At 34.2% G+C, this 12,308-nt stretch overlaps 2 protein-coding genes and 1 non-coding gene across 3 annotated transcripts in view; all 3 read right to left on the bottom strand.

Moving 5' to 3' along the window:
* On the bottom strand, positions 242 to 2,351 carry LOC109719088. Its single transcript, XM_020245613.1, has 2 exons — positions 2,240 to 2,351; positions 242 to 1,359 (listed from the first exon to the last, which is right to left on the bottom strand). Exon 2 carries the CDS (start codon positions 1,219 to 1,221, stop codon positions 424 to 426), a length of 798 nt encoding a protein of 265 aa, XP_020101202.1. The 5' UTR covers positions 1,222 to 1,359; positions 2,240 to 2,351; the 3' UTR covers positions 242 to 423.
* On the bottom strand, positions 3,573 to 3,656 carry TRNAL-CAA. The gene has a single exon. It is a non-coding gene; the product is annotated as a tRNA-Leu (tRNA).
* LOC109719687 (cytochrome P450 714D1-like) overlaps positions 4,547 to 12,308 on the bottom strand; it is a 10,461-nt gene continuing 2,699 nt past the window's right edge. The window contains exons 2-5 of the mRNA XM_020246469.1: positions 7,714 to 7,940; positions 6,419 to 6,666; positions 5,542 to 5,911; positions 4,547 to 5,058 (exon numbers count right to left, since the gene is read on the bottom strand). Coding sequence (XP_020102058.1) covers positions 4,588 to 5,058; positions 5,542 to 5,911; positions 6,419 to 6,666; positions 7,714 to 7,940 — 1,316 coding nt within the window. The 3' untranslated portion in view covers positions 4,547 to 4,587. The remainder of the gene's footprint in view (positions 5,059 to 5,541; positions 5,912 to 6,418; positions 6,667 to 7,713; positions 7,941 to 12,308) is intronic.

Here is a 12,308-nt window from a genome sequence, read left to right as displayed (position 1 = left end):
TTTAAAAAAAATATAATGAATTGGAATAATTATAGTTAGTAATTTTGCAACTTTCAGAGTACAAATCATATCAATTGAGCATCGGTAAGCATTTCAACCTCAGTATTAAAATGTTCTTTTATTAAAGATTTGGAAAATCATGCCACTCATGCAGCTATTCAAAAAATACAAGTGATTACTAACTCTGAGCATTGGAAGAATCTGCAAGAAGAGTTCAGTATAGCATTTTAGTAACAGCAGGTTTAAGTAAAAAGACAAAATCTAATATAATATTCTAAGATGGCTTCCACTTTCAGGCCATAAACTGATGGCATTCAAAAGTAACAAGTTTTCTTACAGATACACAGCAAGAGCATGTTAAAAAGTAAGTATATGTCTCGCTGTTCTTCAACTAGACTTGCGCAAAAAAAAAGGTCACAAATCTCAAACCAAATTAGACCCAAAATCAAGCTTTCGACAAATACCAGGACTGAGTCTCTTCGACTTCGAATTTGGTCTGATAGGTGCAGCCGGACAAGTATCTGCATCGCCATTGAGAAGAGGACACGAAACAGGTGTTTTGAAGCCTTCCGATCGACTTGGCTCAGTCGGGAAATTCTGAGCATTAATCTCCTGCACCTGATTCGAAATAATCAGCTCAAGAAACGACTTGCAAACCAACTCAATAATTCGATCTTCTTCTTCTGTATCTCCAGAAAAATCCATCTCCAAATTCTTAGCAGCTATACCGTTAAGATCGAAATTTAGCTGCCTCCGAAGAGGGACTAGTGTTCCCTTCATCATCTTCTTCTTGGGCGCAAATGCCAATTCGTCTGGGCCAGGAGCAAAGGGGTCGAAGATGCTCTCCGTGGGAGTTTGACAACCGACTACCAAATCATCCTCAATTTTACAGGGCGAGGACGCTGGATCAGAACCAATGACTTCCCTTGTATAAATTTTGCAGATATTAACACTCAGATCTTCTTTTTCACCGGTATTTCCCAAGCATGGAGCTTGGGAAGAAACTAAATCAGTGTCATTCTCGTGTTTCTCCGCCTGTTTTTTTGGCCCCATGTTATGGATATCAAATTCCTCAGCTAACGAAGCTCCGATTTTTTCAATGCAGCAGGTATTAGCAGGAGGAGAGCACGCCGCACCATTCACTAGAACAGTTTGATCAGCTTCCATTTTCACAACCTTGCTTATTTTATTCTCTGGAACCCAGATGTTCTCTTTGCACATAATCTAATGAGCAAATTTCTTTCTGATAGAACAACTGCCGCAATTGCAGGACGTGGTTTTACCTTCTACCAACTTTCATTGACATTAAATCAGCCATAAAAAATCTGACATAATCGAAGCTAAATCTTCAATTCTTCACTGCAAACAGCAGGGGGGAAAGGAAATAACATGAGGAAATAGAGTTAGTTTCACAAAAATATCCACTCACAAGAAAAGGTCCCCTTAAAAATAAGTTTTTTTTTTTAAAAAAAAGAAAGATAAGCAGCAAAGCCTATAACTTTTTGAATCAGAAGTAGTTAAGAAAACTTCTGATCAAGCAGAAACAAAATATTCCAAAAGTACATCGATAAAACGAGCAGTTTTTTTTCATTTTTTTTTCTTTTTTGGTGTTAAAACATAGCAAACTGATCTACTATTTTACTAGTAGATGCATCAAATATCATCTTCCAAACATAAACTCATTATTTGAATCCCTCTAACCCTAAATAACCAAGTAGATAAGCTGATTCAAAGCATAAAGTTACTAATCCTTTAAACAGAATTAAGGAAGAAACATTGAGTTTGATCTAACAAACAAGCTTGATCTATCAACTTAGTTGTTAAAACCATAAAACCCTAAGGTATCGTTTGGTTCGAAAATAAATAAAAAATGGTTATTCCAGATATAGGTATAAATTGAGATATAAGCAGGAATTAAAATAATTTTGCGTTTGGATGAAAACCAATCTCCACTATGCTTAGAACATCTAATCTAGCTAAAATCAACACAACAACTTAAAAAAAAAAAAAGAGAAGTCGATTTTGATACAAAACCTCAAATATTTAGGCTAGCTCCCTACTTCTCAAAATTTCCAACAATAAACCCCCAAATACAAACCATTTTAACACGAACATAAGAGCACAAAGATTCGATTTTGACACACAAAACAACATATCCATCAATCCATGTGAACCAAAAACTTGTTAATCAAACCCTAATCATCATCATATGATAAAAATACACAAATGGGGAGCTTACCTTACACAAAAGGGCACACATCACCTCAACACAGAGATAGAGAGAGAGAGAGAGAGAGAGAGAGAGAGAGAGAAGGGGTTTAGGGATAGTGGCGGGAGAGCGAAAAGAGGCATCAACAAGAAGGCGCCGAAATGGTAACGAAGGTCCTTTTCACCGTTGGATCGAAGGGACGGGCCTGATCCTACGGCTAGGAAGCCTCGAACCGCATCCGCGCTCCGGAATCCGTCGGAACCCGTTTCGACCAATGGCACCACGCCGCGTGTCGCGTCGCCATTAGTGCGATGTCTGTGTGCGTCGTGTTTTATATTTCCTTTTTTTCGTTCCGTTATCCATCGTCCGATCCCTCCTCAACGGTCGGGATAGCTCCCGTGATTGTGATACGGATTGGCTTTAACGGTTTAAGTAAACGGAGTTAAATTCTGTTTTTAACGGGCGTTGCTAAAATTCTTATCCAAAGTATAAAAATCTAAATTTTAAAAAAATATCCATCACATTACCGACCATTCCTAAAGCAAGTGACAAAAAACTTGGTGATTGGTATCCGAGATCCAATTTCGAATCCTACTTAATTCACATTTCCAGCTAAGTTTATTTCTAAATAAAATAAACGAAACGGATAGCGTGCTACCTATCTCTCAAAAAAAAAATATCCATCATATTGATCATTGATCATAATAATTAAAGTTGCAATTTCTCAATTTTATTTTTTAATTGAAGAAAATGTGTTAATTAAGTAGGATATAAAAAAAAGCTTCTAAAGATTACTAACTTTTAAGTAGATCATGCATGTTAACGTTGANATGAAACTACAAAAAAAAAAAAAAAAAAAACCGTTGCTAATGAAACTTATCTGAAAGTTTAGAATAAAGGTTTTAAAACAAAAGCTCAAAATAAAATTCTAAAATCGGATGGTAAAAATGTGTCCATCATATTTATCATAATTAAAATCACAATTTTAACTTTTAAGTAGATCATGCATGTTAACGTTGATTACTAAATATCAACAAATGAAGCAGATTTCAAAGGTTGTGAGTTTTATTGAAATTTAAAAAAACCTAATAGTTCGTACTAGAGATCTTAAATTAACAATTTAGCTACTTCATATTTTCAGATAATTTTTTTTATAAAAAGATGAATGAAATGAAAAGTCTATTTTTCTCTTAAAAAAATGATGAAGCAAAACGAAAAAACAAAAAAAAGCACAGCATATATGTAAATAACAATAAAGAAAACAACCTTTTTATTTTTTTTAAAAAAACCATTTTTAAGTAGAGCATATATGTCAACAACAAGTTAACAACAACAAACAAAAAAAATAAACAAAATAAAAATTTGTCAGAAGTGGGATTTGAACCCACGCCCTCTCACGAGGAGCAGAACTTGAGTCTGGCGCCTTAGACCACTCGGCCATCCTGACAATTTGATACATATTTTGTGTTTAAATATCTTTATTCTTTATTAATATTTGGACCCTACTCTAATATCATGTTAAACAACTAATTTTACTTTATCAAGTGATTAATTTCGTAGTTTATAATATTTCAAGAATTCTTAACAGTTTACTGGAAGGTTTTATCATTCTCATATTCGATCGATGAAAATCATAAGTATATCCTGCGCTTGATGTTTAGTTTTCTATATTTCTTTTTTGAGGAATAGATAGCAAGCTCTCTTCTTCATTCATAAAGCAAGATGAATTAAGCGTACAGGGTGGAGGCAACTGCGGCCTCCGAGGCAAAAAAACAAGAACACTAAAAGAAACGAGTCATAGAAAAGTAAAGAGTAAAGAGCAAAAAAATAAAGAGGGAGAGGTCGGGAGTGGGTCGTTCAATGAAGTAAGGTCCAGTCACGCGTCCAGAGTCTCACTCGCTCAATTGATCGGGCAGCGTCGGTGGATGAAGCTCGAAAGACAATTGAGTTTCTGTCGGTCCAAACAACCCACCAGACTGCCGACAGGATGGTTAAGCCTTTAGATCTCAACTCTGTATCGGCAGTTTCACAAACTTTGGTCCAGAGTTCGCGGACATCCTCCGTAACATCAGAGGTCTAGATTTCAAATTCGAATTTTAGTTACTTCATGTTTTAGCCGTAAATGAACGTAGTTTACTTTCTATTTTCTTTAAATATACCAAGCTTCATATACTAATTCTAAAGAACTACACATGCAAAAATTATGCACAACAAAGTACAATTTTAATCAGAGTGGTAATTATTTGGTACTACTACTACTACTATATATATATATATTTTCTTTAAATCTAATCAATATTATGCTACACTTAATTATTGCTTAAGTAATTTCCGGGTAATTCTTTTCAGGGATCGATTCATGCACAAGGTTCATATTTTCACAATCTCTTCATTACAAGAGGCAATCCAAATTCAGGCTCAACGATGAGCCGAAAAGCCGGGGAGTGGCGGTAACTGGGACAGATCGCGAAAGTGAAGCTGCGGAGGACGAGGGAGAGCACAACTTTGAGCTCCACCATGGCGAAGTTTTGGCCGACGCACGTGCGGGCTCCCAATCCGAACGGCATGTACGCTTGCGAATGCCCGCAGGCCACCGCGACGCCGCTCGCGAACCTCTCGGGCTTGAACTCGTCGGCGTCTGCGCCCCACACCGCCTTGTCGTGGTGCACCGTGCTTGTCGGAATCCACAGGCTCACACCGTCGGGGATACGGAGCCCGCCCCCCCCCCCCCCCCCCCCCCCCCCCCCCCCGCCGCTGCCGCCGCCTAACGTTATGTCCCGGAACGTCTCCCTCACCACGAAGGATGAGGGAGGGAAAATACGTAGTGTCTCTTGGATCACCATTGTTAACTGCATGTGTTTTAAAAGAAAAACAAAACAAAGCAAAAAAATATAAGTGAATAAAAGTGCTTTTGCATGAAGCACTTACGTAGGCATATAGACTTTTATTATAGTTTAGTTGTCACATTTATGCGTCCACTCGAAAGATAATCTTTTGTAAAATTAGAGTTAGAATAGTTCTAGAAATAATAATTCTTAATAATTTTACGTTATTTTTAATTATAAAGCATCTGAATGTTATTTAAAGTTTTAGATATCAAAGTTTATATTATTTGACATTATTTATCTATGGTTCCAAACATATTTTTATATTTATCATTAAAAATTGTTTGAGACCATACAAATAATAGATGAATAATGTTGATTATATTTGACAGCGTCGATTATCGATTCAGAAATTTTATCAATAAAAACAACGTAGAAGTACTGTTTTTAGTTATTATTTCATGCGATTCGAACATAACATACGTAGGCGATGATCAATGTACATACAGTTTTCATCTTCTGGAGCATCTCCCAGTCCAACGGTCGGCGGCCGCCATCCAACACCTCCGTAACCTCTGCGCGAGCGCGATCTTGCCACTCCGGGTGGGCGGCGAGGAGCATGAGGCACCAGGCGGCGGTGGCAGCCGACGTCTCGTGCCCGGCGATGTAGATGTTCTTCAAGTTGTCGACTACGAAGTCCTCGGAAGGGGTTTGAGTTGCGCCGCGATCGCTCTCTAGTAATATTGAACCCAGGAGATCCTTCTCCTGGCTAGAGGTTGTGGGAGTTTCTCTTCGTTCCTTCACTGCATCGAGTATCAGAACCCGAACCTCTCGCTCCAGTCGCCGTATTTCTCGGTTCCTCTTCGTCGGTAGACACCTATTTTTGTGCGTCGTTAGAGAAAGTATATATTGCAACCATACTGAATGGTAAGAATTGAAGTATGATCGAGATAAACGGTGAACGGTCATGTTACTCTTTGAGAAAATGACAAAGCTATTTGCAATCTATGTATCGTGACATTTCTGTAAATCTCGTGTGTCCGTATCGAACACATACGTATTCGTGTCGGAGACGCGTATAATTGGTAAAAATGTATAAAAACATGTCTAAATTATTACTAGTTATCTAATAGTTTTTTTATTTTTAAAAAAATAAATTTAGCTTGAAATATAAAATAACTAGATTTCAAACTTGGCACCTTGGGTATCAATCACCAAATTCTTTGCTACTTACATTAGGGACGGTCGGTCTATCCAGTAATTTTTCAACTTCAAAATTTTAATATTTTATTTATCTTTACGTATTTAGCGAGTATATTACATTTCATTAAAAAAAGCGACAAATGAAAAAAGAAATGGTAACTTAATTTAAAGTACATTATACCTCATATAAGGGAGTTCAAAGAGGAGGCTCGGCTCTGCTATGAGCTTTAAGAGGGCCCTGAGCTTGACGAAGATCTCCTTCCCTCTCAAATAATCGCTTCCGAAAATAGCCCTGGAGATGACGTCAGCAGAGAAGCCCCTTAAATCTTCATCCACCACTATGACTGCCGTGCCACCCTGCTGATCAACAGTGCTTTTCCACGAACCCATTACTGGGATTGCTGCTTCTGTCATCTGCTCCACCATCACCTGCAGTTACTTACAATTAAAATGGTGATCGATACTTATTGTTGCATCTTTCACTCCTAGAATACGATTTACCGTGTTTAGACACCGGTGTCGTCGCAAAAGTTTTATTTGAGTAGAACAGTTTAAAAAACTAGAATTAATTTTTTTATTTTAAGTCGGTATAGAATTTCTGTCGCCATATACAATGCCGGATATAAAAAAAAGGAAAAACTTCAAAAAACCCCCCGTGGTTTCGTAGTTTCTCATTTTGTCCTCCTGTGGTTTAATGGTTTAAAATGTATCAAATTGCCCCCCTGTGGTTTCTTTTTATCTTTTCGGTAACTTTTTTGTTAATATTTTATTAAATTATACACAAAAAACTTCATGTACTCATCTAGATTTATCAAATATTTACTTTAGTACCTTTTAATTTTAACTTCATCACTGATTTAAGAAAAAAATAATAATAAAATTTATAAGAAAAAGAGAAAAAAAAAACCACGGGAGGGCAAATTGATACATTTTAAACTACAGGAGGACAAAGTGAGAAACTACGAAACCACATAGCAGGTTTTTAAAGTTTTCCCTAAAAAAAAAAAACGACTCGGCGACACGTGATCCGGCACAACACACTTGGCCTGGTATCTTTCTTTTTTTGTTTTTTATATTTTTTGAATAATTTTCTTAAAGTACTATTTAGAAATTATTCAAAACTTATTTAGCCAATAAATAACTATACTGTATATTATAAAATTAATATGAAAAACATAGAAAAATAAAATCAAAACATTAAAAAAAGATTAAAGGAAGTAGAAAGTGAAAAAAAAAAAAAAAAATTATGAGCTGGTGGCCTATGCCCTAGGATGGCTAGGCCCAACCTAAACGGGCCTGGGCCAGAAACCGTGTCGGGACCAGACATGGCACCGCACGGTGTGGATAAGGATTCGTGCCGTGCCAGGTGGCCTCCGGTCCCGACCGGCCATGAGTGAATGTGGGCTGTGTTGGCCCGGCACGACCCACATTACCACCCTGTATCTCAGGCAAAGAAATGAGTAAGTACACACGCACTTTCACTTTATCCATGTAAAACTCTGGTGCAATTTTCTTTCTCTGGTGGACCCAAACAGGTCCATTTGACTTTAAAATACCCTGACCAAACAAGGGCTCTTGACCCTTCTGATGGTGCCTTGGCTTTCCCAGATCCAATGATACGCACAAGCTTATGTCCTTAATTAGACCAGGATCTGTCACATACAATGCAGGTCTCCTCTCCATCCAGTATAAATATGTTGGCCCTGTTAGTAACAATAAGGAAAAAAAAAAAAAAAAGAAGAAAATCAAGATTTGAGTTGTATGGAAAAATCTCAAACATAGTAAAGTTAATGTGTGTAAATAGGTAAATAAAATTTTCAAAGTGTTTCATTTTAATCCTTATCGTTGTTCGAAATTTTCGAAGAATAATTATTTGTTACCTACACTTATTGCTCCTCTATCTCCAGACAGCTCTCCTTAATTTGCAACACTCAAGTCTAATCAAGGACAGCATAATAGTTTCATGCATGTATGCACCAACCCTTCCTAGTACAAGTGAGCTCACAAGTTTGAAACTTAGTTACTTCATATTTGCTGCTAATAAGTTATTTATAAAAAAAATGAATCAAGTAGATAGTGGGCTACTTTTCTCTCGAAAATAATTTCATATTGCAATAAAGTCAAACAAAAATTTTCTCTTGTGCTTTTATACAAAATGAGACTTTTTGTTTGTTGGTATTGTACCTAGGTGGAGTAACTGCTACAAAGAGGACTTTCTCCTATATATATATATATATATCTTCATGCACCATGTATTTCTATAAAGCTTTAATGATCTTCAATCTTACACGTCAACCAAATCATCTATTGAATTAAAGGATTCTCTAGATTTAAAATTCCACCATTGAACTTAAAAGTCTAGATGAATTATGCCTAAGAACGGAGCTGGTTAGAATGAAGCGATTTTGAATGTTGCAACTTTATTTGGATGTCGGAATAAAATATATTCAATAATAACTTATTCGGTATGAAGATTTTCTTATATTATTGGAAACTAGGGGTTTCATTTTTGCTCCTTGAAAAAAGTGTTGGCATCTATAATTTAATTGGATAGCAAATTATACCTACATAATGATTCATTTTATTTTGAAAAGAATGACACGAAGACCTATGGTATCCTATTCAAGACAACATTTCATTTTGAACTTCAACTACCTACATGTCTCTTGAGCAAGAATATCTTGTTTAGAATATCTTTTTGATTTACTAAAGAACCTCATAGCATTTAATACAAAAGTGTGATAAAAAAAATATATAAATTAGAATTCCAGATTTGGCCTTCTATATCGTCAATTCTTTGGAATAAAAAAATACCTTGTATTTTACCAAATAATGAATGTTAAAAATACTCCTTCAAGGGGCCAAAAATTAAACTCCTTATAGCTTATCATGCGAAACAATTTTTCATACCGAATAAGCTATCATATTATTGAATAACTTATTTCGACATCTAAATAAGAACTAGCTAATTAAATCAAAAAGATATGCCAAATAAAATGCTTAATTATGAATAAAACTTGACTATAAGTATAGAATATTGTAAATTATATGAACAAGATCATAGATATAACATGCCGACCATTTGATTATTTGGGGGTTATCTCACCGACCATTTGATTAATTGTCACCATCAATTTTGATTAATTTTCTTTTGGTAGTTACCTGTCCAAATAATTAAGTGTGTACTATCAACTTTTCCCACAACCGTTTGAATATTTTTAGGCAAATTAATTTAGAATTTGCTGCATTGAAACTATCGAATCCCATCAATAAATGGTACAGATAAAACCATTTCAACAAGGAATCTAAATAAAGTACGTGGGTACACTCACAATAGTGTTACAATTGACTATATGTGTTTATGTACTTCTATTATTGGTTGCGTACGTATGTAGATAATCTTTATGCACTGTTAATATCTTGATAAATTTATATAGTAGTAATATTACTGTACATTAATTATTAAAAAGGTGCATTATTGCGTACATATATGCATTATAGTTTGTGTGCAATATTAATGTGCATTTATAAGAAAACATTATTGTATATTGATAATTCCACAGTTCCATCCAACCCTTCTCGACCAACAAAAGAAAAAAAAAATAAAAAAGAAAGAATACTATGATGCAATATTAAGTGATCAAAAAAATATATTTAGAATCTTAACGCTCACTTGCATGAACATAAAATTGATCAGTGTCTTAAAATTATTTTTAAGTTAACTTTATTCACCAATTAATCCATTGAATAAAATATACTGAAATACTATCGATAATATCTCAACCGGACTATATATATATATATATATATATATAGAGAGAGAGAGAGAGAGAGAGAGAGAGTCTGACTGGGATACTATCGCAAGATAGTATCAAATGTTTGGTGCTATCGAGTTTTCCGCCGTTAGATTCAACTCTTTGACTATTTTCACCCATTAGATTATACTATTGAACCAACAATTCACTTAACCTTAAGTTCCTAACAGTACATTTCTTCATCCAAGAGCCGAAAATATAATAGCACCAACAACTCTGTGCTATTGATAATATTCCAGCTTAGTTCTATATATAGAGTTCGACTGGGATACTATCAATAGCACCGAGCGTTTGGTGCTATCGGATTTTCCGCTGTTAGATTTTACTCTTTTGACTATTTTCACCTGTTATATATATANTTGTTTTCAGAAGTGAATTTAGTTGTAAGTGTAAAACAAGTAAGGTTCGAACTTAGAAGACTTAGGCACTAACCATCAAAACCTTTCCAGTCAATGCTAGGGATGGTCGATTAATAATTATATACTCGGAATAGATTTATATTATAATATATATATATATATATATATATATATATATATATATATATATATATAAAAGTTGTAAGTTAACTGCTGAGAAACGTTACTTTGTCATTTAATTGGATGGAGTACGTATCTATTAATTAACCACATTCCGTTTCTTTCTTTTTTAATGAACGCTCTAATCATTTTATTTTTGAAGCTATATATATATTATGTATGGCAAGTTATTTATTTTTTTAATCATTGGAAACTGTGTTAAAATAGGCAGGGACTTACTCTGTGGCTACAGCATGTGCTGATTTAATTAATTACATAGATTATAAAAGAATAATTCTAATAAAGCATTGTTGTTGTATACAACATATGTGTAACTAACACCAAATGTTACTCATGTAGTGAAATAGAAAGATATATATGCACCTTATTGGTCAATTTCAACTTCTCTTCTATTTATAATAATTTATTGAAATTGTCACAATAATTTGCTTGAGTTCGCAGAAAATTTGCATCAAATTAGTTAGGAAGTGTTCTTATTATACTTGGTAGGTGGCATAGTTATTTAATTATTCAATCACCTCATTCAAAGACTTCTTATTTGGTAGGAAGCTTCCCCATTACAAATTCCTAAAATATCCGAAGATGTTGACAATGTTGCCGGCCGATTAAACTTCTTATTCATTATTTTATTTAATCTTTTATTTACTATGAACATTGTAGATAAAATTTAAAGTAAAGATAGCGTACTATTTTCTTTGATCATTTGTTTTCAGAAGTGAATTTAGTTGTAAGTGTAAAACAAGTAAGATTCGAACTTAGAGGACTTTAGGCACTAACCATCAAAACCTTTCCTGTCAATGCTAGGGATGGTCGATTAATAATTATATACTCGGAATAGATTTATATTATAATATATATATATATAAAAGTTGTAAGTTAACTGCTGAGAAACGTTACTTTGTCATTTAATTGGATGGAGTACGTATCTATTAATTAACCACATTCCGTTTCTTTCTTTTTTAATGAACGCTCTAATCATTTTATTTTTGAAGCTATATATATATTATGTATGGCAAGTTATTTATTTTTTTAATCATTGGAAACTGTGTTAAAATAGGCAGGGACTTACTCTGTGGCTACAGCATGTGCTGATTTAATTAATTACATAGATTATAAAAGAATAATTCTAATAAAGCATTGTTGTTGTATACAACATATGTGTAACTAACACCAAATGTTACTCATGTAGTGAAATAGAAAGATATATATGCACCTTATTGGTCAATTTCAACTTCTCTTCTATTTATAATAATTTATTGAAATTGTCACAATAATTTGCTTGAGTTCGCAGAAAATTTGCATCAAATTAGTTAGGAAGTGTTCTTATTATACTTGGTAGGTGGCATAGTTATTTAATTATTCAATCACCTCATTCAAAGACTTCTTATTTGGTAGGAAGCTTCCCCATTACAAATTCCTAAAATATCCGAAGATGTTGACAATGTTGCCGGCCGATTAAACTTCTTATTCATTATTTTATTTAATCTTTTATTTACTATGAACATTGTAGATAAAATTTAAAGTAAAGATAGCGTACTATTTTCTTTGATCATTTGTTTTCAGAAGTGAATTTAGTTGTAAGTGTAAAACAAGTAAGATTCGAACTTAGAGGACTTTAGGCACTAACCATCAAAACCTTTCCTGTCAATGCTAGGGATGGTCGATTAATAATTATATACTCGGAATAGATTTATATTATAATATATATATATATATA

This window comes from Ananas comosus, linkage group 13 (genome assembly GCF_001540865.1).
Source record: "Ananas comosus cultivar F153 linkage group 13, ASM154086v1, whole genome shotgun sequence".
NCBI lineage: Eukaryota > Viridiplantae > Streptophyta > Magnoliopsida > Poales > Bromeliaceae > Ananas > Ananas comosus.
Note: the sequence above shows the minus strand (reverse complement) of the source record. Positions and strands in the feature narration are given on the sequence as shown.